The sequence below is a fragment of the Carassius carassius genome, chromosome 5 (assembly GCF_963082965.1).
Source record: "Carassius carassius chromosome 5, fCarCar2.1, whole genome shotgun sequence".
Taxonomy (NCBI): domain Eukaryota; kingdom Metazoa; phylum Chordata; class Actinopteri; order Cypriniformes; family Cyprinidae; genus Carassius; species Carassius carassius.
The window spans coordinates 33,432,431-33,459,490 of record NC_081759.1 but is presented as its reverse complement, the minus strand read 5'-3'; the positions used below and the strand labels follow the sequence as shown (position 1 = coordinate 33,459,490).

At 37.6% G+C, this 27,060-nt stretch overlaps 1 protein-coding gene across 5 annotated transcripts in view; it reads right to left on the bottom strand.

The window, feature by feature from the left end:
• The window catches only part of cacna1ba (calcium channel, voltage-dependent, N type, alpha 1B subunit, a), a 125,328-nt gene that overhangs the window by 11,924 nt on the left and 86,344 nt on the right, over window positions 1-27,060 (bottom strand). For all 5 annotated transcript variants that reach the window (XM_059550794.1, XM_059550796.1, XM_059550797.1 and 2 more), the window contains 21 exons: window positions 26,929-26,988; window positions 26,329-26,435; window positions 18,287-18,383; window positions 15,418-15,578; window positions 14,804-14,941; window positions 13,908-14,109; window positions 12,800-12,964; window positions 12,204-12,314; window positions 11,755-11,838; window positions 10,000-10,116; window positions 9,823-9,888; window positions 9,557-9,648; window positions 8,005-8,155; window positions 6,037-6,164; window positions 4,763-4,859; window positions 2,107-2,212; window positions 1,387-1,494; window positions 1,027-1,154; window positions 624-763; window positions 391-517; window positions 191-301 (listed from right to left, as the gene is read on the bottom strand). In XM_059550794.1, coding sequence (XP_059406777.1) covers window positions 191-301; window positions 391-517; window positions 624-763; window positions 1,027-1,154; window positions 1,387-1,494; window positions 2,107-2,212; window positions 4,763-4,859; window positions 6,037-6,164; window positions 8,005-8,155; window positions 9,557-9,648; window positions 9,823-9,888; window positions 10,000-10,116; window positions 11,755-11,838; window positions 12,204-12,314; window positions 12,800-12,964; window positions 13,908-14,109; window positions 14,804-14,941; window positions 15,418-15,578; window positions 18,287-18,383; window positions 26,329-26,435; window positions 26,929-26,988 — 2,496 coding nt within the window. The remainder of the gene's footprint in view (window positions 1-190; window positions 302-390; window positions 518-623; window positions 764-1,026; window positions 1,155-1,386; window positions 1,495-2,106; window positions 2,213-4,762; window positions 4,860-6,036; window positions 6,165-8,004; window positions 8,156-9,556; window positions 9,649-9,822; window positions 9,889-9,999; window positions 10,117-11,754; window positions 11,839-12,203; window positions 12,315-12,799; window positions 12,965-13,907; window positions 14,110-14,803; window positions 14,942-15,417; window positions 15,579-18,286; window positions 18,384-26,328; window positions 26,436-26,928; window positions 26,989-27,060) is intronic.

Sequence of the window (27,060 nt, the reverse complement as noted above, 5' to 3'; positions counted from 1 at the left end):
TACAGATTTCTTGACTCAACAGCAAGCAAAGCAATTTTACCTCTACTGCTCCAATACTTATGGAGAGCATTGTATGTACCGTATATGCATGTGTGTGTGTGTGTGTGTGTGTGTGTGTGTGTGTGTTTGTGTGTAGAATTTAGAGCAAGACACAAAGTTTTTAGTGAAAAACATTGATTCAATATAATACCTGCATTTCTGCATTGAGTTTTGGCATGGATACTGCACGTCCTTGGGCTTCAAGGCTGCCAGAGGTCACTGTGTTGGCACTGTTCTCCATCTTCCTCATTTCTACTGACTCCTATTAAATACACACAATAAGAGATTAAATATGCATTACAGAATGACATAGCATGTGTCAGAAAGAGTCAGAACTTTTATGTACAGCACCTGGGCAGTGTTTTCATTTGAGGCATCTTCTGATTGACCTCTGGACATTGGCCGTCGTTTAGATCGTGGGACCTCCTTGGACTTCTCCGAGGCCCAGGATGAAGATCCCTTTATTGTGTTATCAAGACTGGGCATGGATTTTGAAAACACATTAGAGTAGATACACATGTCATGACAAAGAGATTACTTCAAGTGTGCACTGAATATGAATGCAGCAAGGATTCTGTGCTTACTGTGTGCGTCCATTGTTGAGCATTGTGGAGCTGGGTCTGGTCTGAGCTTGAAACTCTGAGGCCGAATCTACACTGTTCACAGCCTGATCTTGCATGTGGGTCAGTGGGAGAATAGGCTCTAGAAGAGCTCTGACTTTATTCTTCAAACAGAGAGAATCAAAACACATATTCACTTTCAGTTGGAGGATTACAGTCTTTATATGATCTTTAAAAAATATATCCAAAGGCTTACATTTGAAATTAGTGTAGGCAAATTTATTTGACTTTATTTTATTACATATTATAACATGCACACATTTTCATTGAACATCTATTTGTTATTTTACAGTTTGGTGACTTTAATATTATTTAAAAAAATATGCAAAATAGCACAAAATGTGGTGTAAGTGTATATATGTATCACCTGAGATCCAGGTCCTGCCTGTTCTCTCTGCTGCTGTTGCTGCATCTGAAGTCTTTTGGCTCTGTTTTGCTTGTAATAGTCAAAAATCATAAGAGCCGCATATACCTTCCCCACTGTAAGCTCATTGGCTGCAAAGAGACAAATGCACCTTAGTTATGTTCCACTGGTGACCACTAGATGTCGCTGTGATTTGTATTTGGATATGTTTGCACATGTGAAATTAACTGGGTTCTGTTAATATAATTCATAAGCATGAGGCTGTACTTCAGTGTTAGTCTTGTAATACAGTATGTGGATGCAAGTATTTCTGTAGCAAAGGTAAGAAAGGATCCCTTGGGTGACGATTCATAATGTGTTTACGTTTGTGCGGCGTGACCAGCAGGTCCATAGTCTTCTGAGACAGGTTTGGCCAGACTGTAGCGAGCTCCTTCTTCAGTTCAGCATCTGACAAACGTTGGGCCACCATGCCTGTGGAGATATTCATGAACAAAAAAAGAAAGAGGCTAATTAGAACTATATCTTATATATACACACAATTCAGTTTAGTCTAATTATTTTGCTGTTTTATAAACATTTTAAACATTTCTCTTTTTATTTCCCGTAATATAATTATAAGTTCCTAAATTTAGATCAATGCATTGAAAGGCGAACACTTTTTGCTTGAAGAGCTGGAAGAATTTAGTGAAGCTAGAAAAACGATGTAATCTCCTGTTATCAAAATAATAATAATATCAAATTACTAATACATTATTTAAGTTTAGTGAATTTAGATCAAAGCATCGCAAGGCAAAACTGTGAAAATGAAGCTAGAAAACCCCATCCGGTGCCAAACAGATGCTTCACACACCATCCCACACACACTGCTCTGAACAGTGGAAAAGGCACTGTCAGCAGCAACAGAAAAGATCACACTGAGTAAGTGAGAAAATCTCTCCATTAGGCAATAATCAGATTTGGAGTTATTTGGAAAAGAGAAAGATGGATTTTAAAAAGAGAGGGAAGGTGGGACAATTATCTAAATGCTGATCTATACCATCATTACACAATCATTCAGACAATGAATAAGGGCACCAGACTGACCTGAAGCCAGTTTGATCTCCAAGGCTGTGCGGATCAGAGCCATCAGGGTGGAGGTGAAGTGCACACTGTTGTCATCTGCAATGGGCATGTTCATTTTCACCAGCCGCTGCATGGGGGGGTTCATGAGGATTATTAGTGGAGTAAAAACGCATCTCAAAATCAGCATCATCCAGAACAACCCACAAACTCAAACAAAACAGTTTGTGTGCATCTGAGATTAGACTTGATTATTTTATATCCTTCTATTGATTCAATTCATGCATTCTAGAAATCAAGCTATACATATATTGGATCAGTTTGGTAATTCAAAAAGGTACCATCCTGTTCTAATCTTAGCGTTTCAAGCACACAAACAGTTTTGTTCACATAGAGAATAGGAACGTACAGAATCAAACATTCACATTCACTGCTATAGGCTACAATCCGCAACCAAAGTGCACTGGTGATAAACCGACACCGACTTGAGAGTGGAAAAAAGCATGTACACATAACCATGAGGGGCTTCAGAGAACATGGGAGCTCGACTCAGTGTTACAAATCAATAAAATTGCAGCAAATAGCTAGATTTAAACGTCTCAAATGGTGACCAGAAGTGGCTTTTTAGAGCTGAAACAATGTTAAACACATTGGCGACTTTCAACTGAATCATTCTGATGACAGCTTTGTAAAATTAGTAAAAATCATGTCTAAAATATCAACTGTGTAAGAGTCTCCAAAATTACAAACTTCACCTTTAAAGGTGCACTCTTTTTTTTTTCTAATATTGCACCAGAAAATGCAGATGTTTTGTACTTACTGACACATAGTGGTGTGGATCTTGCCTCACAAAAATAAATAAAAATCTTGTATTATGCATTCACAGAGATAGTCTACTAGCAGTCAGTTATGGGTGTTACAGAAATAAAATCTTTAAAAAAATAACCCTCATAAGGCTTTTTTATTAGAGTGACTGCAGATGATTTTAAACATATTTCTCTATTAATTTCTGTATGGTTTTTAAGTGGAAAATAACAGAGAGTGCACCTTTAAACATGACAACTCAGTTGTATCACGGTATGTACAGATGTACAGTATGGTTTAGAGTGATTAATAGTAAAGAGTTGAGCTCCCCTGAGCAAAGAGTGCATAGATTTACTCGCAGTAGCAGTGCAAGAAAAACTGATCATAATAAAAAAAAATAGGTGGACATTCTCAAACAGACATACATTCTTATGTACTGCAGACAAAGAGAAAGACAGAAAGAATACAGGACAAAGAAAAGAGAGAGGAAATGGTCAAGTGGATGAGAGACAGACAGCACAAGCAAGAAGAGGAGAATAAGTGAAAGACCGCCAAGACAGGAAGAGAGAGTTCAAGTGCAAAGTTCTCATGACTGAAAGCAACTTAGGTTACACACACACTGCTCCATGAAACAAGGGTGAGAGAGGGGACCTCTTCTATTCTAATATAACAAAGGCTCTAAAACCGGTTTTGAGCTGGATTTGGGGCCTTCAAGTAAATCCCAAAGACATAGAAACCCGCAAAAAAAAAACTTTTTTTTAGTTTACAGAAACTATTTTGCAGGAGTGGTACAGAAAATCGCTTTTATAATGTTGTGCACAACCCTTACACAATGCAACATATGGGGAAAACTCATGAAGTATGACCACAGATAAAAATTAGATTTAAGCCTCAGTCATTTTCATTACAATTAAACAACATAGACCCAATGGAAATACATGCTTCAACCTACAAGTTCAAATAATTTTCCTACTGTATACACAAACAATTTGCAGCCATTTCCAGCTAAATTTAACACTAGTGGCAGTAAAACAACTTTTATACTTTTTAACACAAATAATTATTATGGGGCAGGTTATCGATCAATAAAGACTTATTTTTTGCAGGTTTCCTTACCCAATTCCCCATCATGACCTCAAAACACTTTTAACCTAATGTATGATTTATAGACTAATACATTTTGACATTTACATAATATAACCACCTCCATATGCATGGCTTTTTGATTTAGTAAACTTGCTCACTAGCTCACCTGGTACAGTGTTGCATTTTCAATATGGAGCATTCAGCTCCTAGACTTGCAGCTCAAAGGCTTGCAGCAGCAAGCTAAAATGGCATGGTTGCTTCAGAAAATGTGTTGTATCAATATGAGTTAGGGTTTTGCATTGGTGGTATGTTATTTTCAAACGCGATAGAGCATTATTATTTTAGCACCACTCACCAGTATATTTATATCACGTAATAAAGCATTGTTAGATAAATATTTAACTGTTTTGCATAAAACTGAGTTTTAAAGTCACTCACTGGACATTCAGCTTTGGTAGTGTCACAAAAAGTGCAAGTTATGTCAAAATAGGCATGTATTTCCAATGAATGTGGGTTGTAGTTAAACATTAAATAAACTAGAGTTCTGCAGTCATACTCATCATTAGTTTGTGACCATCCCTAGATTAAAAAGGTAGTGGAGGGGTAAACTTGAATAAAAAGGGAGAGGGACTACACCAAAAATATTAGAGCGTGGGGAGAAACAAAAACAGTTAAAAAACAAAACAAAACAGGGGAAACACTGCAAGAGCACAGAGATTGGCTGAAGAATAAGCCAATGGGAAGACAGTACGAGCAGGGCAGGGAGAGGGGGCATGTGAAGTTGAGCTACCTTGTAGGCGATTCGTGGAGGGCATTGCTTTCCCAAACCTAATGGTGGGGACATGTGGAGCAGCATCTCATACATATCGAGGTACTTGATACGGCCACTTCACAGTGCAGATAAGGCAAAAAACCCAAAATAAAGAAAAGGATGGGGGTTAGAGAGACGGAAAGAGAAACAAGGGGGGACAGAAAGTAAACAGAACAAGATGGGAAAAAAAACAGACAAAAACAACAGACGACAAAAAACAGAAATCTTTTGTTAATTAGATTTCCTAGAGTGTCATGGACAGGGATGCCATCCTGGCCTGGCAGGGTCAGAGATGGATCCCAAAGGTTAGAGGTCAGAGGTGAGAAAGTTGATCCCTGATAAGGAGAGATGGAAGAGGTGAGTGAGATGACACGAGGAGTGGATGGTGACAGAATGGCTGCATTGTTTGGAAGATGTCTGCATCTGCATGCTGAGACATCAGGGGGAGTTTCCTCTTTCAGTGCACGGAAACAAAGATTTCAACGCCAATTTCTGTTCTGTTCTATTTCATTTGACAGCTTTATACAAATAATACCTATGAGGTTGACTGGTAAATGTGACAATATTGGTTGATAATGTAACATTAGTGCCCTGAATTGTGAAAATGACAACTTTACATAAGTGTCATAAAAGGAGGTTTTAGCTTGATATGTGGCCTTGAAATCTTTGTTTCCCATCCAGCATCATTAACCAAAGCCAGTAAAATCTGGTGGGGCAAGTGCTTGTGTGTAGGCAAGTCATTTGAGCACAGCCATTCAAGTTTGGGTCTCTGGGCTTTTGCACACAGAGGCCACACAAGTGGAAGAAGTTGCTTGGGTTGCAAACCTTGTATGCTACCCTATTAGGGCAGTTCTTTCCTAAGCCAAGGGGGGGCGAGATAATTCGCAACAAATTGTACATATCCTTATAGGAAATCCGTCCGCTGCGGAAAGAACAAGCAAAACATGACACATACATGAAGAAAGCTTGGAGAGCACATTTGTGTTGTGGAAAGAATGGACGCGGATAGGAGTGCAAGATCCCATTCACATCCAGACCACAATTCTTATGGCCACTGTGTGGGAGATCTTCAATCACACAATATCACAGGGAATATTCGGCATTTCTCTCTCTTTTTTATGTGGTCTAATCTGAGAAGGCCTTTGAGTCCTAACAGAATGACTTTCCTTCTCTCAACTGTTGCCAAACTCAGTTACTATATTTATCACAATAGTAGGTCTCCATCTGGCAGGGGAGTGCAGGCTGAAACATACCATGCGGCTGGGTCATACTCTGCCCACACCCGGATAAACTCATCCAGGTGGTGAGGGCCCAAGATGGAGGAGTCGCGTGTCAGATATTCAAAGTTGTCCATAATGACAGCCACAAACAGGTTCAACATCTGGAGAAAGTGGTGGGAGAAAAGAATCTGAAGGTCATGGAGCAGGAAAAACTATCTGTGAGTATGGCATTAATTAGGGCAAAATAGGGCTGGGTAAAAATATAGATTTTCTGATTAATCACAGTCTTAAAAAAAGTGAAAGCCTCATCATCAGCACCATGGCAAAATAAATAATTACAATCAATAAAATATTTTACCTCAGTCGTAAATTTGAGTTTGCAGTATGTACATTAAATGTGAAGATTACATATAAATGTCTTTCTATTGAGTTGTTTGGGTGGGCTGCATGCAAAAATAACATACAACATAACCAATTTATGATCAAATTAGTCTCATAAACGAATTCTTTATAATGAAACAAAAAGTCTGGGAAGTCGTGGCCTGGTGGTTAGAGAATCGGACTCCCAATCGAAGGGTTGTGGGTTCGAGTCCCGGGCCGGCAGGAATTGTGGGTGGGGGGAGTACATGTACAGTTCTCTCTCCACCTTCAATACCACGACTTAGGTGCCCTTGAGCAAGGCATTGAACCCCCAACTGCTCCCCGGGCGCCGCAGCATAAATGGCTGCCCACTGCTCCAGGTGTGTGTTCACAGTGTGTGTGTGTTCACTGCTCTGTGTGTGTGCACTTCGGATGGGTTAAATGCAGAGCACAAATTCTGAGTATGGGTCACCATACTTGGCCGAATGTCACTTCACTAAAACCTACAGTATAGCCCTGTTGTTGAACCAAATGACTCTTATGAGCTTGAGAGTAGTGGTCACACTAAACGTTTTTTCACAAAAATACTTATGACTTAATGATTTGAGCATTCCTATGCATATGAATAGAAGTCTATGGAAAAAAGCGTAGTGAGATGTAAAAATTATTTACAGCATTAGAATAGACAATTTTGTCATTAGCAGATAGTAGTGGCATTTTATTGTGCATTGTGTTTGTGTTTCATCATTACTGCTGTGTATGTGACTGACTGATTTATTAAAAAAAGCCCAATTAAATTACAGCACACTGAATAGGAATCAAATAAGAGCTTGTAAATCAGAATCCCATCAAATCAGGAAATCTACATCACTACCCAGCCCTATTCCAAACACAAAGGAATATTTCAGCATCACATTTAGCAAGGATTTAAAATAAACAAGCAGTTTTGTGGCAGTAAACTTTGATGACATTCTTCAGTAGCTATGTTTCCATCCAAAGATTCAAATTAAACTTATGCGCAAAACTGGAATATCGCATAAAACATTTGCAAATAAAGCACCGTTTCCATCCAACAAGTCAAAGAGAACAAAACAGTCACTTCCTGGTAAACTGGCACTAAATATCCCTAAAAAAACTAGGAGAAGCCACTGAATATAATAATTTTCATGTATGATAAATGACTTGCGCCTTAGAGTGAGCAGACAAAACAATAAATGCAGTCATTGCTGTCGGAGGTAGATGCCAGCTGTTTGTGAATGCATTCGTGTAAGACAATTATACAGAAATACTTTGACGAAAAACTTTGCTCAGGCATTTCAGAATGAACATTTAGATGCTGTGAACGAGATCGGTAAGCTGGTTAGTCAAGTTATCTCGTCTCATAGCACAAAAAGTCTCATGGCTATTTTGATGCACATGGAGGAATTTATTCAGTAAATGTGTTTCTATCGTAGTATTTGCACATTCTTTCTCATCGAATGAAAAGTTTTTTATACACATTTTTAGAATATATGCGCATCTTGATGCAATCAAGGTTGTTTTTTTTTTTGTGATAGTCCAAAATGCGCATAAAGATAGGTGGATGGAAACATAGCTAGTAATAATAAATCTGTTTTGGCTGGTTCGACTCTGAGTACTAACCAAGAAAGAACAGAGGAAAATGAACGAGACAAAGTAGAAGTAGGCAAAGTCACTCCCGCACTCCTTTCCATAAATGCCTGAGCTTGCATCACAGGTGCGCTCACTCAGACAGGACAGCATAATCTCATGCCAGGCTTCACCAGTGGCACTCCTGCAAGAGACACGATGATGAGCTGAGTGAATAAATGCAGCATCTGCTATTAAAAGCAGGAATAACTGTCAGAAAATATTACAGATTAGAGATGATGGGAAAAGTGCTGATATTTAAATTACAGTTGAGCCAGATTTCATCTATAACACTGTTGTGACTCTAAAGTGCTGTCTGCTCATGGCTCTCAGCTCAAAGGAAGCTTCGAGGTAATGAACATAAGGGAAAGATGTAAATTCATTTATGAATTTCATTAGGAGATGTTGTTTTTTTATCAATATGGCTGATACTTTAAAATTCAATCTCACCAAAAGGATAGACAGACAGACAGACAGACAGACAGACAGACAGACAGACAGACAGATAGACAGATAGATAGATAGATAGATAGATAGATAGATAGATAGATAGATAGATAGATCCTATGATTCCATTCCATTTTAATACTTTATACAGTAATATTTCTGAATATGAAAGATCTTGATCAATTATAAATACAGCTCTCCATAAAATCCTAATTGCATTACAAAAATGTGCGCTATTAAAGTTGATATCAATCAAAGTATAAATATAGTGATCTGGCTAAATATAGTGTTCAGGGGCCGAATTACAGAAACATTCCAACTCTAACATCCTATCTAATCTGAATCATTACTGTATGTGACAGACTTTTAGACTTTAGACTCTGATACTTTTTTACAACCCCAGAAGCTTCTCTAAGATTTCCTGCATTCTCAGGCAGTGTTGGGGGTAACGCATTACAAGTAATGTGAGTTACGTAATCAGATTTGTTTTTTCAAGTAACTAGTAAAGTAACGCATTACTTTTTAATTTACTAGAAAATATCTGAGTTACTTTTTCAAAAAAGTAATGCCAGTTACTTTGATTTCCCATTTATTGACTGACAGACTTAGTATTCATCAAAATGAATGCAAAATGAAACAGTGAAATGCAAACTCAGAATATGACGCAAATCTGCAATAGTTTAAATATGTTAACACAAATGTATCTGATCCCATTTTATTAACTAATGTCTTGATGATCCAGTTCAACCATACTTATAAGCAAAAACTACTTTAGATAACCTAATAATTGTGCTTCATCTGTTTTTTTGTTTTGTAAATTTTTTGTTTTTTATTGCTAAACAGTGTGGAACCATCTTCTCTTGTATTCTACTGTACAGACATGAATTTACTTTTCCTTCAGCCTGAGGCTTTTACAATTTTCTATAAACAAAACTTCTTCTATTAAAAACAATAAAGCCCGGCTCATATAACGGAATTAGTTACTTTTTTAGGAAGTAACGCAATATTGTAATGTATTACTTTTAAAAGTAACTTTCCCCAACACTGTTCTCAGGTGACTTTGATTGTAGTAGTCAAAGAATATCAGGTATGTGCAGACCTGAATAACAGCATAAGCGCTTGGAGGAAAGTGCGAAAGTTGTTGTGACGATTGATGGCAGTATCATCGTTCAACTCAATGTTCCCAAACACCTGGAAACACAATACAGTTACTTTAAAAGCATTTATTTTGAAACATTTACATTAACAACCTTCAGGAAGAATACAATTTCTGTATTTTAATTTGCCTATAGTAAACTACACAGGACTAGTGCAATGATCTTTTACTGGAAAACACCATCAGTGAAGCACTTAAATTGCAGATACCTGCATTCCAATAATGGCGTAGATGAAAAACAGCATGGCGATTAGAAGGCAAACATAAGGCAGTGCCTGGAAATAGACATGAGGATTTCATGACTTATTTTAAAAAAAATTAATAAAAAAACTCTCCAACAATTAATATCAAGCAATATCAAAGTCAAACAGTCTAAATAGAGTTACCTTAAAAGACTGGACGAATGTCCAGAGCAGGATGCGAATGGTGTATCCCTGCCGGAGGAGTTTGACGAGTCTGGCTGCTCTGAAGAGCCTCAGGAAACTCAAGTTCAACAGACGGTCCTGTGGGAACACAAGCTTTTTTAATTTGAAAGTTCATTTCTCCTAATTTGCTCATTCAGCACTCTTTACTTCAACCCTCATATCTCTTAACATTAAGTTATTATTTTAGGATCCTAAAACATGCATAACAGTACTATAGTATAAGGCCTTAAAGGGATAGTTCCAGGCCCTTCACTGATGTCACATGGACTGTTTTACCAATTTCCTTGTAACGTTTCTGGGTCTGGAACATTTTAATTTCATTAATGTCTATGCAGGGTCAGAAAGCTCTTGGATGTCATCAGAAATATCTTAATTTGTATCCTGAAGATGAACAAAGGTTTTACGGGTTTGGAACGACATGAAGGTGAATAATTTAAATTTAATCTCTATGAGTCAGTTTCTCAAATCCCATCACACTGAACCTGAAATACTAGACTACAAATATCTTTTTTATTATGAGATTAAATTGATTTTTATTGTTCAAAAGTCAATGATGTCATTCCTTAAGGCAGGGATTCCCAATTTGGGGTTTGTGAACTTCTGGATGTATATGAGAGAACTGCACAGAGTCTGTGAGCTGATAAAAAGCCAACAATTAAAACATTCGAAATGAAACATTTTATTGTATTTGTTTACCTGCACGTCATATAAAATTTAACCAACATCAGAGTAACATGAACATATGAATGTGTTGTTGAAATTGAAATATTAACAACATCTGAAGTACTTAAAGTAAATATTTTAGGTCAAATAGATTTGGCTGACACGAAGTCTGGGAATCCCTGCATTAAGACATCAAGACTTTTCCAGAAATTGGAATTTCTGGAATGGACATTGGATTCTTTTTGAAAAAATGGTCAAGTAGGATGTACTCTTGGATCAGTATCTTTTGTTGGCCCTGGAACAACAATGCTGACAATCCAGACAATATAACTGGTTGATTGGTTGGACCAACAAGGATGTCAATCCATGACAAGCATCAGTGAAGCATAATGACTTCAAACCAGATCTATTTACAACATAGCCAAATGAAAAACATGGGGTGATTGTGAAATGATGCTGCATTATCTTCAGTGAAGCAGAACCTTATGATGTGCCATATTTTTCTGCAATAGGAAGTTCTTTCATTCCCAGCATGGTGGAAAAGAAATACGTTCAAAGATAAGAGAGCAACTCACCGTAGTCTATACATGAAGATGTTAAATCGTGGCAGGAGCAAGCCAAGATTTGAGTGAAGACATTTAAGGAACACAGGAGAACAAGAACAGCCATCACGCACAAATATAGTTACAAAACAAACACAATAACCATCAGTAGTTTTGACAATAACATGGACGTCAAGACATACAGTATAATACAACATAAGACTTGTGAACATCATTAAGCACAGATCAGAGCCACAAACTAGTGATCTAGTTAAAGTGAGCATTACCAAATGAATCTGGTTACTCAATTACTGTCATTTAATCTTGAAAAACAACACAGAGCTCTCTCCCTTTTGTTCCTGAGCCAGCTGTGATGGGTATCCAGCTCATCATCATTAATGTCTGGGCTTTTCTTCTCAGCCTATCTCTGCTGTCTGGTATTACACTCGGTCTAGCTCTGAGACTCTCCTCTAATAGAGCTCAAACACAGAGCTCAGTGCTGCTCACTTACTTTAATCTCAGAGACTAAGATGTCAGTGATGCTGCCCAGCACAGTCACAAAGTCAAACACATTCCAAGCGTCTTTCAGGTAATTCTGTGTAGAAGAGAATTAGAGAGATCATTTGGGGACAGGTTGGAGAGGCTTACGATTTCACACTCTTTTTAAGGTGTGTTAAAGGATTGGTTCACTCAAAAATGAATATTCTGTCATCATTTACTCGCCTTAATGTTGTTCCAAACCTGTGAACTTCCGTGGAACACAAAAAGAGATGATTGGCGGAATGTCTAAGCTGCTCTTTTCCACACAATGAATCTGGAAGTGGACCACAGCTATAGAAATTTTCCAGTGATTCTGTTCTACAAAAGATCTAGATTGACAGAAGCTTCATTTTTGGGTGAACTGTCCCTTGAAGATGGCTTTTAAGTGCAGCTCTTTTTGGACCAAGTGATGATACTCACCAAAGGGCCAAAAGCAATTATCTTGAGAATACACTCCATTGAAAAGAGAGCAGTGAAAACAATGTTGAGATACTTGAGCATAGCGTCATAAAAGTCGGGTGCATCATGGAACTGCAGGTATAAGAAGACAAGGGGGAAAAATTTAATTTATTTGATAAAAAAATTTAGTTACCGCAAATTATGTCATTTTACAAACAGCAATAAAACCAGCAGAAGTATATTTAAAAGTACATTTAAAAGTAAATTAATCCTGTGCTGGGAAAGTTGAATTCTGATCAACCATTACACCATTCAGTATTCACAGAAATCTAATATGCTGATTTAGTACTCAATGATATTTCGTATTATTATCAGTGTTGAATGTTGCTTAATATTTTTTTATGGAATTTTATTTATTTTATTTTTTTCCAGAATTCTTTGATGGAAAGAATTAAAAAAAATGCATTTATTTGAAACTGAAATCTTTTATCGTCACTTTTGATCAATTTATGCATCCTTGAGAATAAAAAGCACATGCAAAATGAATGAAACTTTGATTGCTGTCAAGTAACTCTCCAAGGACTCTACTGCTACTAAAAGAAAACTGGCTGACTGACCTTCATCATGAGCACCACCGTGTTGAGAGCAATCATGATCATGATGGAGTACTCAAATGGTGGAGAGACCACAAACTTCCACAAGCGGTACTGAAAGGACTGCTGGTTCTGTGGCATATAGCGGGTCAGTGGTTTGGCATTGATAGCAAAGTCGATGCAGGCTCTCTGAGAGGAAAAACAGCAAAAGAGGAATAAATTCTCATAACCGACACACAGCTAATGTTGTCCATCTTTATCTTTCAGAAAAAGGCTTTCTAAAGTCACATTCCCACCTCATAATCAAAGCAAATCATACAAATAGCAGTGACAACTGTGGAAGACACCGTCTAACCTGTTGAGTAACAAGAAAATGGACCTCTAATGGCACTGATATGTTTTGGCTGCGTTGCCATGAATGTTGATGATAAATGACTTCTCCTGAGGTCTGGGTTTTTACCACAGTTTGTGAGTCATGTTAGGCTGGCATATGGAGAGGAAGAGAGTGAAACGGCACAGGCTCAGCAGACGACTGGCTCCGTCTAATGGGGCCTCAGAGGAAATGGGACAGGAGCATCTTGCTGACTGCTCTTCCATGGCTGTCTCTATGTATATCTTTAGTCACTGTGTGTGTCAGTGTATGAATCTATACCTGTTTCTGTGTGTGTATTTAGGTGTGTGTGGTCCGCCGCAGGCAGATGCATTAATCCTGTCACAATTCCCTACCTGGACATCTGCAGCTGTTACCATGGCTGGCTTCATTGTAGGTACCGTATCACATCACTAAACACTAACAACACATCAAGTGTTTGTAGGAGAAAGATTAATGTCTGTCTCTATATCTCTCAATGTCAGCCTAAAAGTGGGATTCTTTTAGTTGAGATTTTGTTTAGATTCTTCCATGGTCTAAATAATTTTTTACCATACTTTTCTGACTGAACTCAGAAATTTATAGAAGTTAATTATAATAATATACTGTATGTAATATAAAAATACTATTATATATAATTATTATATTATTATGGCTGCACATGAAATGAAAGTTTTAACACTTTTTAAATTTTATGACGTTAAATACCAAACACAAATACAAAATATATATATATACAGTAAATACATTTTTCTGTTATACCTCATTCTTCTCCAGACTGCACTCTGACAAGGCCTTATCACCCTGTTCCTGGAATGTGATGATTATCAAGGCCACAAAAATGTTGACGAAGAAAAAGGGGAAGACCACAAAGTAGACCACGTAGAAGATGGACATCTCCATGCGGTAGCCAGGACTGGGACCCAGCTCCTCAAAAGTGGCATCTACAGAGTGCTTCAAAACCCTGTACACAGAAAACATCATACCATTACACCCTATACAGTTTAAGATAATAAAGTGCATTGTGGGAGAGAGAAGATTCATTTATTTTACCCATATTTTAAGACTGTTTATTTTACTGTAAGCTCTAAGATCTAAGTCACACAGTATTATCACAGTTCAACAGGGTCAGATGACACAAGGAAAGTGTTTGAAAGGGACAGAAGCTTTTATGGGTTCCTAATCCCCTACTAAAACATACAGAATAGCAAATGGTTGTACTGTATATAATGCTTAAAATATCTGTAATGTGTAATGGGGTTATGTGCAACAAACTTTTGTATTCTGTAAAACAGGTAAAGTCGCTTCTGGTTCAGGTCTTCTGTATTCATTAAATATACAAGATATTCAAGATATCTTCAAAGGAGATACCAAAGATGATCATAACTGATGACCTTCACATATGCAGATAGATATATAACATTTTTCTTCTTCTTTTCACTCTCAGTTGAATGTTAAAATTGAATTAAACGGCAACAGTAAAAAAAACTAACTAGGTTAGCTGATTCACTTAAAATTCCATAGAAACCACTAGCAGTCGATACTGCTATTAACACTTTTTCCAATAAGCGGATGCGATGCGATCTATTTTCTGGATTGGTCAAGTGACATTTGGCATATACCCCATTAAGGACCATCTCACATGTCTACTGACTTACGTTGGCCAACCCTCTCCAGTAGAAACGGTGAAGAGAGTGAGAAATGCCCACAGCACATTGTCGTAGTGGAACTCATATTTCCTCCATTCCCTGGGCTGGGCTTCCACTTCATCCTTATCGTAATCCAAGAACAGCCCTCTAATGAGCACAAAGACAATGACAGAAAGAGCAAATAAAAAGATAAACCCATTCAAAATGTCCGTTTTCAGAACACTGCTTACAGAAGTTTAAACCTGGTACTATAAGTACACTTCAGAGTTTAAAACCATTATTATTATTTTAAGACTTCAAGGAATCATTTAATAGAAATTATTGACAAAGAGCAGAAGGGTAAGTATTTAGAGCTGGACATAATTAGAAAAATGTACAAATTATTTTTTTTTTTTTTCCAAAATTTTTAATATGGCTTGTTTTTAAAATTCTCTGAGAGTTTTAAAAACGTGGAACTCCAAGTGTTGCATAGATCTGGGACTCAACACGTTATCTCATTATATCGTCATTTCTACACTCACTTTGGCATGGATTTCGACATTACTGCTGTTTGCCTGCAGGGGGAGCTGCAGGTGTGAGATAATCAGCCCCTACTCTCTGCTCCTGTATTAATCCCACTCTACCTGCAGTCTTTCTCCAGGCCTTTGGACTCGTCTGTGCAGTAGAAAAACTTGCCCTTGAAGAGCTGCACAGCAATGACAGCGAAGATGAACATGAACAGGATGTAGACAATGAGGATATTCAACACGTTCTTCAGGGAGTTCACCACACAGTCAAACACGGCCTAAGAGAGAGCAGACACACACAAATACACCCTGGTTTATTAACACTATACTACAGTCATAAAGCTGAATGCATTTTACAGATCGTTATGACATACAGTATCTCGAGAATCAACAGATAAGAGACTGCACAATCTGCCACAACTGAGAGGAATTCATTTCTGATTATCCACACCTGCAAGGCTATCCACACCACAGGTGTTTGAGAAGCTGTAGCTCTCACTGTGAGGAAAGCAGCAGGCATCCATGATCACAGGCGACAGCGATTGGTGATACCACAACATTTATTTTTTATTATGATGCCTATGAAGTTCTTTCAAGGGCAATAATGTTGATTTTAACAATTGATGTCTCTACTAAATGGAAATGTTTTGTGATTTCTGAGGATAAAATGTGTTAAAAATGACAATGAACCTGGCTGACTGTTTTTTGCAAAAGACACATTAAGACACATTTTTACAAGATTTTTAGTTTAAATATTATAAATATGAATTAATATTAATATTAAAAGGTAGGGTAGGCAATTTCAGAGAGGCTAGCAATATTATGCTAGCTTAAAAGCATAAGATCCCATCAACTCTGCAAATCACTCTCCATAGCCATGCCTCCTCCAAAACACGTGAATACTGTATGTAGACCAGAGGCTAACCAGCGACACAATGAAAGACAGCGTTGGTGGAGGGTTGAATGCAATGCTGTCAGATTATCTCATGTCTCATTCATCGGTGAGAAAACATTACAGTACAAAGCACATAATACTGTATTACAATAATAATGGCTTCCATTCTTCCTCTGTCTGCAATAGTGCAATGGAACGCACTGATAACATATAATGTATGCACAAACAGGTTGCGCAGAGGTATGCAAATGGATATGTTCACAGGAAAGCAGAATAGCCTTTAGTAGCCTTCAGACTGAGGGATATAACTGGACAAACATTTTATGGTCCTATATCTTCCGAAGACAATGAAAAGGAGACTTTCAACTAGCATAACAAAAAAAAATTCTGAACCATATCGCCTACCCTGACTCAACACCGTTTTAGAGTGATTACACCAAAGAAGTCTTTCAAAAATGTATAAATGCATTTTGTATATATAAACAGACATATACAAATATATATATATATATATATATATATATATATATATATATATATACAGTCGTGGCCAAAAGTTTTGAGAATTACATAAATATTAGTTTTCAAAAAGTTTGCTGCTAAACTGCTTTTAGATCTTTGTTTCAGTTGTTTCTGTGATGTACTGAAATATAATTACAAGCACTTCATACTTTTCAAAGGCTTTTATCGACAATTACATGACATTTATGCAAAGAGTCAGTATTTGCAGTGTTGGCCCTTATTTTTCAGGACCTCTGCAATTCGACTGGTCATGCTCTCAATCAACTTCTGGGCCAAATCCTGACTGATAGCAACCCATTCTTTCATAATCACTTCTTGGAGTTTGTCAGAATTAGTGGGTTTTTGTTTGTTCACCCGCCTCTTGAGGATTGACCACAAGTTCTCAATGGGATTAAGATCTGGGGAGTTTCCAGGCCATGGACCCAAAATTTCAACATTCTGGTCCCCGAGCCACTTAGTTATCACTTTTGCCTTGGTGCTCCATCGTGCTGGAAAATGCATTGTTCTTCACCAAACTGTTGTTGGATTGTTGGAAGAAGTTGCTGTTGGAGGGTGTTTTGGTACCATTCTTTATTCATGGCTGTGTTTTTGGGCAGAATTGTGAGTGAGCCCACTCCCTTGGATGAGAAGCAACCCCACACATGAATGGTGTCAGGATGCTTTACTGTTGGCATGACACAGGACTGATGGTAGCGCTCACCTTTTCTTCTCCGGACAAGCCTTTTTCCAGATGCCCCAAACAATCGGAAAGGGGCTTCATCGGAGAATATGACTTTGCCCCAGTCCTCAGCAGTCCATTCACTATACTTTCTGCAGAAGATCAATCTGTCCCTGATGTTTTTTTTGGAGAGAAGTGGCTTCTTTGCTGCCCTTCTTGACACCGGGCCATCTTGCAAAAGTCTTCGCCTCACTGTGCGTGCAGATGCACTCACACCTGCCTGCTGCCATTCCTGAGCAAGCTCTGCACTGGTGGCACTCCGATCCCGCAGCTGAATCCTCTTTAGGAGACGATCCTGGCTCTTGCTGGACTTTCTTGGACGCCCTGAAGCCTTCTTTAGTGCAATCTTAGTAGCCAAAATATCCTTGCCTGTGAAGCCATTTTTATGCAACGCAATGATGGCTGCAAGCGTTTCTTTGCAGGTCACCATGATTAACAATGGAAGAACAATGATTTCAAGCATCACCCTCCTTTTAACATGTCAAGTCTGCCATTCTAACCCAATCAGCCTGACATAATGATCTCCAGCCTTGTGCTCGTCAACATTCTCACCTGAGTTAACAAGATGATTACTGAAATGATCTCAGCAGGTCCTTTAATGACAGCAATGAAATGCAGTGGAAAGGTTTTTTTGGGATTAAGTTAATTTTCATGGCAAAGAAGGACTATGCAATTCATCTGATCACTCTTCATAACATTCTGGAGTATATGCAAATTGCTATTATAAAAACTTAAGCAGCAACTTTTCCAATTTCCAATATTTATGTAATTCTCAAAACTTTTGGCCATGTATGTATATCTACTTACCTAACCATAATGATTGTATTTATGGAATGCAGCCAAAAATGTACCTTCAGTTTGGGTAGACGTTTAATGGTCTTCAGTGGTCGCAAGACTCGCAACACCCTCAGGGACTTGATAGTGCTGATGTCTTTTCCCTTGGTTCCTCTACACAAATCAAAATAAGCAAATGGACAATAAATACAGGAACAAACATGCTGTTGACAGCCTTCAAAGTATTCATACATATCCAGACAAAACACATGAGAATGTGAGTAAACATGACGTAAATGTTTTCATCTGTTTAAATGTCAATAATGGGACACTAGACTAAACATACTCACCCTTTTTACAGACAAACTAAATAATACAGTGTTATTTTACAAAAGCACATGCTTTGATGACAGACTATGAAATACATATCTTTATTGCATGCAGGTAAAATAGTTAATATATGTATTAATAAGCTCCATCAGAACTGTTAGCCTATTATTCAATGATACTTTAGAATTAGCACTCTTCATGCATAAAATAAGAAAGGATACATGAATTAAACCCAGAGGCTGCTGTGCATCAGATTCTAAAACAACAACACGCCACCAATGATAACAAAGAAACCTGCCCTATATAAGGGCACTGTTTCTTTACAGGAACCTATGCTGTTTTGTTTTTAAGTTTGTATCAAGCTGACATGCTTCAGATGTGTCACCTTGATGAGCTGACTGCATAGATTTGAATACAGTGCATGTATTCATTAAACACAGAGCTTACAGCAAGAAAAGAAAAAGAACAGCTAAAGAAAATGTAATTCAAGTTATTTCACCCTTTAAAAAAAGAGCAGTACTCAGCAGAAATCAGTCATGCTTCAGTTCCTAAATGCTCAAATCATAACCGCCAAGCTTACAATGTCATTTAATGAAGTAACTGCAAGGACAAGCATAGTCAATAACTGAATCATGAGGAAGTACTCCATGGTCATATGAAATAACTGAAGCCCTTCGCATTATATCGAATGCAGGCAAAGAGCAAACAGAATCATATTATTTGTGTGACATCACATTCATTCCAAAAAACCTTCACTGAGCCCCTATTTCGATGCAGGGCATGTGTTTTGTTGGATGTCTGACAAAATTAAGTGAAGATAATTTACTATTTCTGTAATAATTCATTCTCCGGATTATCATATGTTACATTACAACTAATTATTACACGGCTCTCTGGAATATTTCATTCTGATTGGTCAAACGCAGCATTCAGAGGCCAGATATTCCATACCGCTGCCCATAGCAGCACTGTTTATAAAACTGCCTTATTTTCTACGCCTTTCATATTACACTGCCTGTAAACACCAAGTGATGCCATCTTGCATCTCAGTTATTAGTATAGTATATAGTATAGTGTTTGTCTCGAAGCTCAGCGGATTGCTTTGTGCATTGTAATGTATTATGTCATTTTAATTTTTCCTCTTAAAGGTGGTTTTATGCATGTAGAATAATTTCAGTTTAAATATTTCATGTTTTTATTTATTTGGTGAGCAGCCGTGTAATAAGCGAAATAATGTACAGTAAGCCAGGTCATTATAATTAGTATTAGTATTAGTTTGCAGGTACCGTTTAGTTCTTCCAGTGCAGCAATGGAAGAGAGAACAACAGAATATCTGAGAGGTCATAACGCATCTCATTTATTCACGGTTTCTTACTTCGATAATGCGTTGATATAAACAAAGCTTTGGCAGGTTTATGATTGGTGCTGACAGATGAACCAGCAGAAAGTAACTTCAAGAATTTAATGTAAAAATGCTTACAATAGAAAAATCCCCAAGCAGTGATTCCCCTCCATTGCACACAGACATATTTCAAAAGAAATGACCTACACCTGCAAAAGACCTTTCCATGTGCAAGAGCAACTGGTAGTACATTTGCAGATTTCTAGCATTTACATTAAGAAAAGGCTCAACGTCACCCTTAGAAAGTGCCAACGTCTACTCACGCATGCAGAGTTCATACATTATTCTATAAATCCAATAAACACCAATCTAACAGCCAATCAGCAGAGACCTTACAACATGGTCACAAATCAGCATGGTGAAGTTACTCCTTTGGCCCAATCTTAGGGCTCAACAAGGCCATGCAACTCCACCCATGCTCCCTGATGCACATTAGTCTAGCATGCATTTACTGTACAGGGCCTGATATTTGTTCCCCAAACCCACTAAAAGCTATAAAGAGCCTCAATAACGTCCCACTGGACTCCATGATAACTTTCACAGGACCCCAGATAACAATTGTGGTGGAGAAATACTGTTCCGCATCAATACATCACTAATCAGAAATCATTAAAGGGTTAGTTCACCCAGATAGCAAAATTATGTAATTAATAACTTACCCTCATGTTGTTCCAAACCCGTAAGACCTCCGTTTATCTTTGGAACAAAGTTTAAGATATTTTAGATTTAGTCCGAGAGCTTTCTGTCCCTCCATTGAAGCGGTGTGTACGGTATACTGTCCATGTCCAGAAAGGTAAGAAAAACATCCTCAAAGTAGTCCATGTGACATCAGAGGGTCGGTTAGAATTTTTTGAAGCATTGAAAATACATTTTGGTCCAAAAATAGCAAAAACGACGACTTTATTCAGCATTGTCTTCTCTTCTGTGTCTGTTGTGAGAGAGAGTTCAAAACAAAACAGCTGGACATCCGGTTCGTGTACGAATCATTCAGTTCACCAAATCGAACTGAATCCTTTTAAACGGTTCGCATCTCTAATACGCATTAATCCACAAATGACTTAAGCTGTTAACTTTTTTAATCTGGCTGGCACTCCCTCTGAGTTCAAACAAACCAATATGCCGCAGTAATGCATGCACTCAAACAGTACACTGACTGAACTGCTGTGAAGAGAGAGCTGAAGATGAACACCGAGCCGAGCCAGATAACGAACAAAAGACTGACTCGTTCACGAGTCAACAACCAGTTGCATCGGTTTTCGGATCACCAGTAGTTCTTTCGGACAGTTCGATTCAATAAACCGGTTGAAGAAAACGGTTCACCGGTTCTTTTGCGCTCGACGTAATGGCGTCATTTGCGATGATTGCCCTTGATTCAAGCCTTCGGTTTACCCGCGCTCATAACATTAGCACAGAATCTGTTCAGAATCAATCACCAAAAGAATCAGTTCGGTTCAGGCGCTCTGTGTGTCACTCTGCTTCACACTGAATCACACATGCGCAGTATCATCAGCTCCTCGGTTATTGAATCGGACGCGTCTGACAGAAACGGTTCTTGACTCGAGAACGAGACAGTCTGTTGTTCGTTATCTGGCTCGGCTCGGTGTTCATCTTCAGTTCTCTCTTCACAGCAGTTCAGTCAGTGTACTGTTTGAGTACATGAATTACTCCGGGATATTGGTTTGTTTGAGCTCAGAGGGAGTGTCAGCCACATTAAAAAAGTTAACAGGTTACGTCATTTGTGGATTAATGCGTATTAGAGATGCGAACTGTTTAAAACGATTCAGTTCGATTTGGTGAATGATTCGTTCGCGAACTGGATATCTAGACTGATTTGTTTTGAACTCTCTCTCACAACAGACACGGAAGAGAAGACAATGCTGAATAAAGTCATCGTTTTTGCTATTTTTGGACCAAAATGTATTTTCGATGCTTCAAAAAATTCTTACCGACCCTCTGATGTCACATGGACCTCTTTGATGATGTTTTTTTTACCTTTCTGGACATGGACAGTATACTGTACACACAGCTTCAATGGAGGGACTGACAGCTCTCGGACCAAATCTAAAATAAACGGAGGTCTTACGGGTTTGAAACAACATGAGGGTAAGTTTTTAATGACATAATTTTGCTATCTGGGTGAACTAACCCTTTAAGAGTTTCTGATGAAAGCCATCAGTGTTATTGTAGAGGCTCCAACCCTGTACAGATACCCTCACTTTACTAATATGTAGTGACAGTAAAGGACATTATCCCAGTAAGCCCAGGACAATGAGGATTAAAGAAGATTTATCATGGAGAAAAAAAGAATATCGGGGGTTCCCCACCTGTTTACGCTTTGATGTGATCTAACGAATGAGAAGAACACAAAGCAAAAGGCAAAACATTATGACATGCTGAGAACAGAATGTTCCTCTGCACTAACAGTAAACCACATCATCCTTTCAGAACATTGCACATAACATTTCAATGAGAATGAAAAAGACTTTTATGAGCACCATCACGTTCTTTTGTGAGGCTGAAGCACAAGGCATAATGACATTCGATGACTGTATGCAAGAGAAACAGGAAATTGTGGGACTTTTTTTAGGCAAATGTTTTGGAAACATTTGGAAAAAAAAGAGGAAGAAGCGTTGTATTGCAGGTGAAACACACTTCCAACTGCCATTCATTTCTTTTATGGGTGTAACAGAAAGACAGATTATTTTGCTGGAGTCTGTAGAGACAGCTGTAGGAGAGATTGACAAGAGAGGGAACAACTGAAGCTGGTTTTGAAAACCAACACAATCAAGATCTGGAGCGAATACCAAGACATGCCAATCTAGGAAAGAAATGGTGGAGCCGTAGATCAGTCCTGATCTGATTCATATCACACTTTTGAACCTAAAGCATGGCTGAAAGATGCCAGCAAATGGTTATAAACAAATTGTATAGTATTACTGTTATACTTTATTGTACAACTGTTTTGGTCCGCGGCATATGGGCAAAATGTTATATCTAGGGATGCATAATATCTTTGTATCAGATCGTTTATAGGCTCATAGTCAAATATTTTCATTTATATAGGTATAGCATATATATATATATATATCAGCTAATATACAGGTTATATCAACCTTTGAGATCAGCAGTGTCTGATGGTTTGAAATGTAAAGATGAGCTTTTTTAATGGTAGCTCCTAAACTCTTGAAAAAGCTTTGGAAGTCCTTAAACATCTTCCACATTAGGGGGCACTTCAGAGAGCTTTAAAAACTCATTTATTTTGATTAGCTTTTAATAATATTGTAAATTTTACGTATTTTTGTTGGGGTTTTTTGGCTTTACTTATGTGATTAATAAGAGTAACAGCACTTTTTTGGTTTTTGAAAGTGCACTAGAAATATACAGTAGTTGTTATAGTTTTATATAGGGTTGATATTGGATATATAATTTTTCATGCTAATTTCTCATATTTCAACATTTAGATTACGAACCTTTGCTGTCATCTAACAATCAAGTTAATCTTTAAAAATATATATTTTTATAATAACAGCTAAATGAAAGTGAGCTTGAAAAGATACCTAAAAAAAACCTCTAAATGAATAACATTATGATTATGCCTAAAAAATCTCAAAATGAATATCAATTTTTCATACATTATACTGTTAATTTTTGATGTTTTGTATTTAAATTATTTAGTCATTATAGAATTTTATTATCAGTTCATACATAGTTTGAACTGTCTTTTATGCTTTAAAGAGCCCTTTTAAAGCTCTGGCCAATCGCAGCAGTCACATTTGCAGTGCATCACATTCTCTCGTGAATCCGAAAACATGCAGAAAGATGAGCATGTACAGGAAATACGTTCGTGTTCTCATGCCTGATCCAACAAAAATGGAGCACAGATGTGATGTTTAAATTGAACGATGGTGCAACCCCTGGCCAAAAAAAAGCCAGACTTGCCCTGATATACCACTACAACAACTGAACAGGTCATTTTTGATATGATATGACACATGCACTGATCATCCTGTCTGAGGACAATGTGGGGATCGCCCAGGATGCTCCATATTCAGTAAGCACTGAAGACCAACTGAGAATGGTAGTAATGTTTCAAATGAAACAGATCAATAGTGTCTGCCCTCCAAGACAACAGAGAATTAAATGACATGGAGAAGAAGATCAAGCTCACTGGCTGCAATTACATGAGTGATGCTAATTGATGGATTATGGAGAGGCTGAAACACTGCAGAAGATCTCATGCTTCAACACGTGCCTATGGGCTAAGCATTATTTGACTCAGAGACAGGCAAGAAGATGAACAGTGAAAGAGAGAGAGACAGAGACATAAACAAAGACACAGAGAGAGTTAAGGCGTTACCCCATGAAGCTCCTTCAAGTGATTCCAGGCAGAGAGAAACAGAGGAAGAGAGGAAAGTCAGTGACAGCACATCAATAAACTCACATTTAACACGTTTTTGACATGACAACACAGCAACAAACATAAAAACAAACAAGAAGTAGGACAGAATAGTGAGTACAGCTGAGAGACCCCTTCATTCTGAGATACCCCTGTTATTCCGAAGCAGTATTGCACCCACTCTATGTTCAGCATGCCTTACTCATTGATAATTACTTATGACATGGCAGGAAACCATCCCATTTGCAATGATCTTTTAGGTAAAGCTGGTTAACCAAGAAAGTATTGCTGGTTAAATTAGATAAGAAGCCTAATGGGGACACCAGAGCACCATCAGTATCTCATTCCAAAGATTTGCATCCAAATCATGTCGGGGACTGCAATGTTGGACTTGTCAACAGAGTAATTAAATCACAAAATTAAATGCACCCCATACCCAAATATATATGACGTGCAGGAAAGAAAGAAAGAAAACAAGAAAGAAAGAAAGAAGCGTCAGGCACAGTACTGCCACTCCCTATATGCAGAGTACGCAGTTTGCGTTGGACACCAACTTGCAGGGGGGCACCATCCCAGTTGCTCAAAAAAATTATTATATTAATGACTATATTAATATTAACATATACATCTAAATAAAAATCTAAGCATTAACACACACACACACACACACACACACACACACACACACACACACACACACACACATATATATATATATATATATATATATATATATATATATACACACACACATTTTATGATGAACGCAGAAGGCTGTATAAGCACACGTGACAATAATGACTGGTTAATTAATAATATGGTTTCATTGAATAACACTGTTAAAATACATAATGTAGCCTAGCTAATAGAAAATAAACAATTTGCATTATTACAAATGCCTGCAAATGGCATCAAAGGCCTAATAATTGCTGTTGATACACTTACAGTATGACCAAATCCTTGTTTAATATTGACCAAACATTTAAGTTAAATATCCACTTAATTTAAATTTTTTGGCCACACTAATTGCGATAGGAATGCTACAGCCTCTTTAATTTTTAATTTTTTTCAACAAAAACATCTGGAGATCACAACCAAAATTAACCATGCTTAATTTTATTTTGTGTGATTTATGAATGCTTGAGTCTATAAAATCAATCAGGCAACGGTATTAATAAAATCATAACCATAGGTAACTGTCTAGAGCTTTAATTTCTAAATGATAAATAATACTATTGAATTACAACTTATTTATTTACTTTTATATTTTATTAAAGATTGATTTTTAACCCCTAATAGTTTTTTTTTTTTTTTGGAGGGGGCACAGCAATACTATTCTGCTTAGGAAACCCATTGGGCCAGCAGCGGCCCTGGTCAGGCAGTTGGTGCATCATGTGAAGACAAAACTGCAACTGATTTCATCATACAATATACTGTAGCACCAGAACCATAACAATTAAAACTCTTAACATTTCTGTTCCTTTCGGTTTTCTTTTGTGTTTCTAAAAGCAGCTAATACCATTTCCTCAATACTAAAGTGTTGCAATGGCCCATCCATTACAGCACAAGAGATGCAAACAGCGTATCGTATCAGACAACTCCTTTATTAGCTCCTTCTCACACAAACACAAACACGCACACACACACACACATTCTTTTTGAGACTGCATTCTCAAAAGTGCAATAAAGTGGTGTGAACTGACCCACACCTCTGAGAGAAGGACAGGAAGGAAATTACAGATCATTGGGAGTTTGCAGCTTTGAATGTGTACAACAAAGACAAAGATACTCTTGTCATGCTGTAGGAAGTAAAACCTTTTAAAAGAAGAGTATACGGGCAAGATCTTGGACTAAAAGGTGTCTCAAATTACTCTGTATTTTGTAGCCAAGATAAACGATAGACTTCGAATACACTTAAGTAAAAGAGTAAATTAAGAGTTTTCTGATTTATGGGAGTTTAGACAGGTGTTTGTAATATAAAGGCAACTTACGAGAATGCGAATGCCACCAGTGCACCACTGACCACAATGAAGTCCAGAATGTTCCACAGATCCCTGAAGTAGGCACCAGGATGCAGCAATAAACCTAAATCCACCATCTTTTCAAGGGAGAAACATAAATATTAAAGATTACTAAACCTTAACACCATCACTACAGCCATCAAAGCACCATTTCTGTAACAAACTCGCTGCCTTTACAATACATTTCAAGACAATTACTGACAGACTTTATATAATTCGCTGAGCAATGTTCCTATTATTAAACAGAATCCTAACAGTTTATTGTGAGGAATATGACAGTTTTGTAAAATAAAATCGTATAGAAATTCGGCTGATTTATTTGTTGAGAATCTGTCAGTTACTGTACTGACACTATTTATGAACACAAGATCATGTCTTACAGTATGTGATCTTAATAAGTCCAACTAGTTACCTAGTTGTTCAGACAAACCACTGACAAGTCGATTATGAAAATACATACAATAGTTGTGCACTGTCACCAAATAGCCTTTTCTCAGGTCATGAGGGGAATTCTGAATCACTTCTTCTATCAGAGATCCAATTAAACAGTGTCATTTATCACAAAATTACCTTAATGACCATCTCAAATGTGAAGACACCAGTGAAGACATAGTCCAAATACTTCAGGACCTATGAGGTGAAAGTAAAATTGTCATCGGACTATTATCAGTCATTTGGGACATATAGGAAAATGAGGTCAAA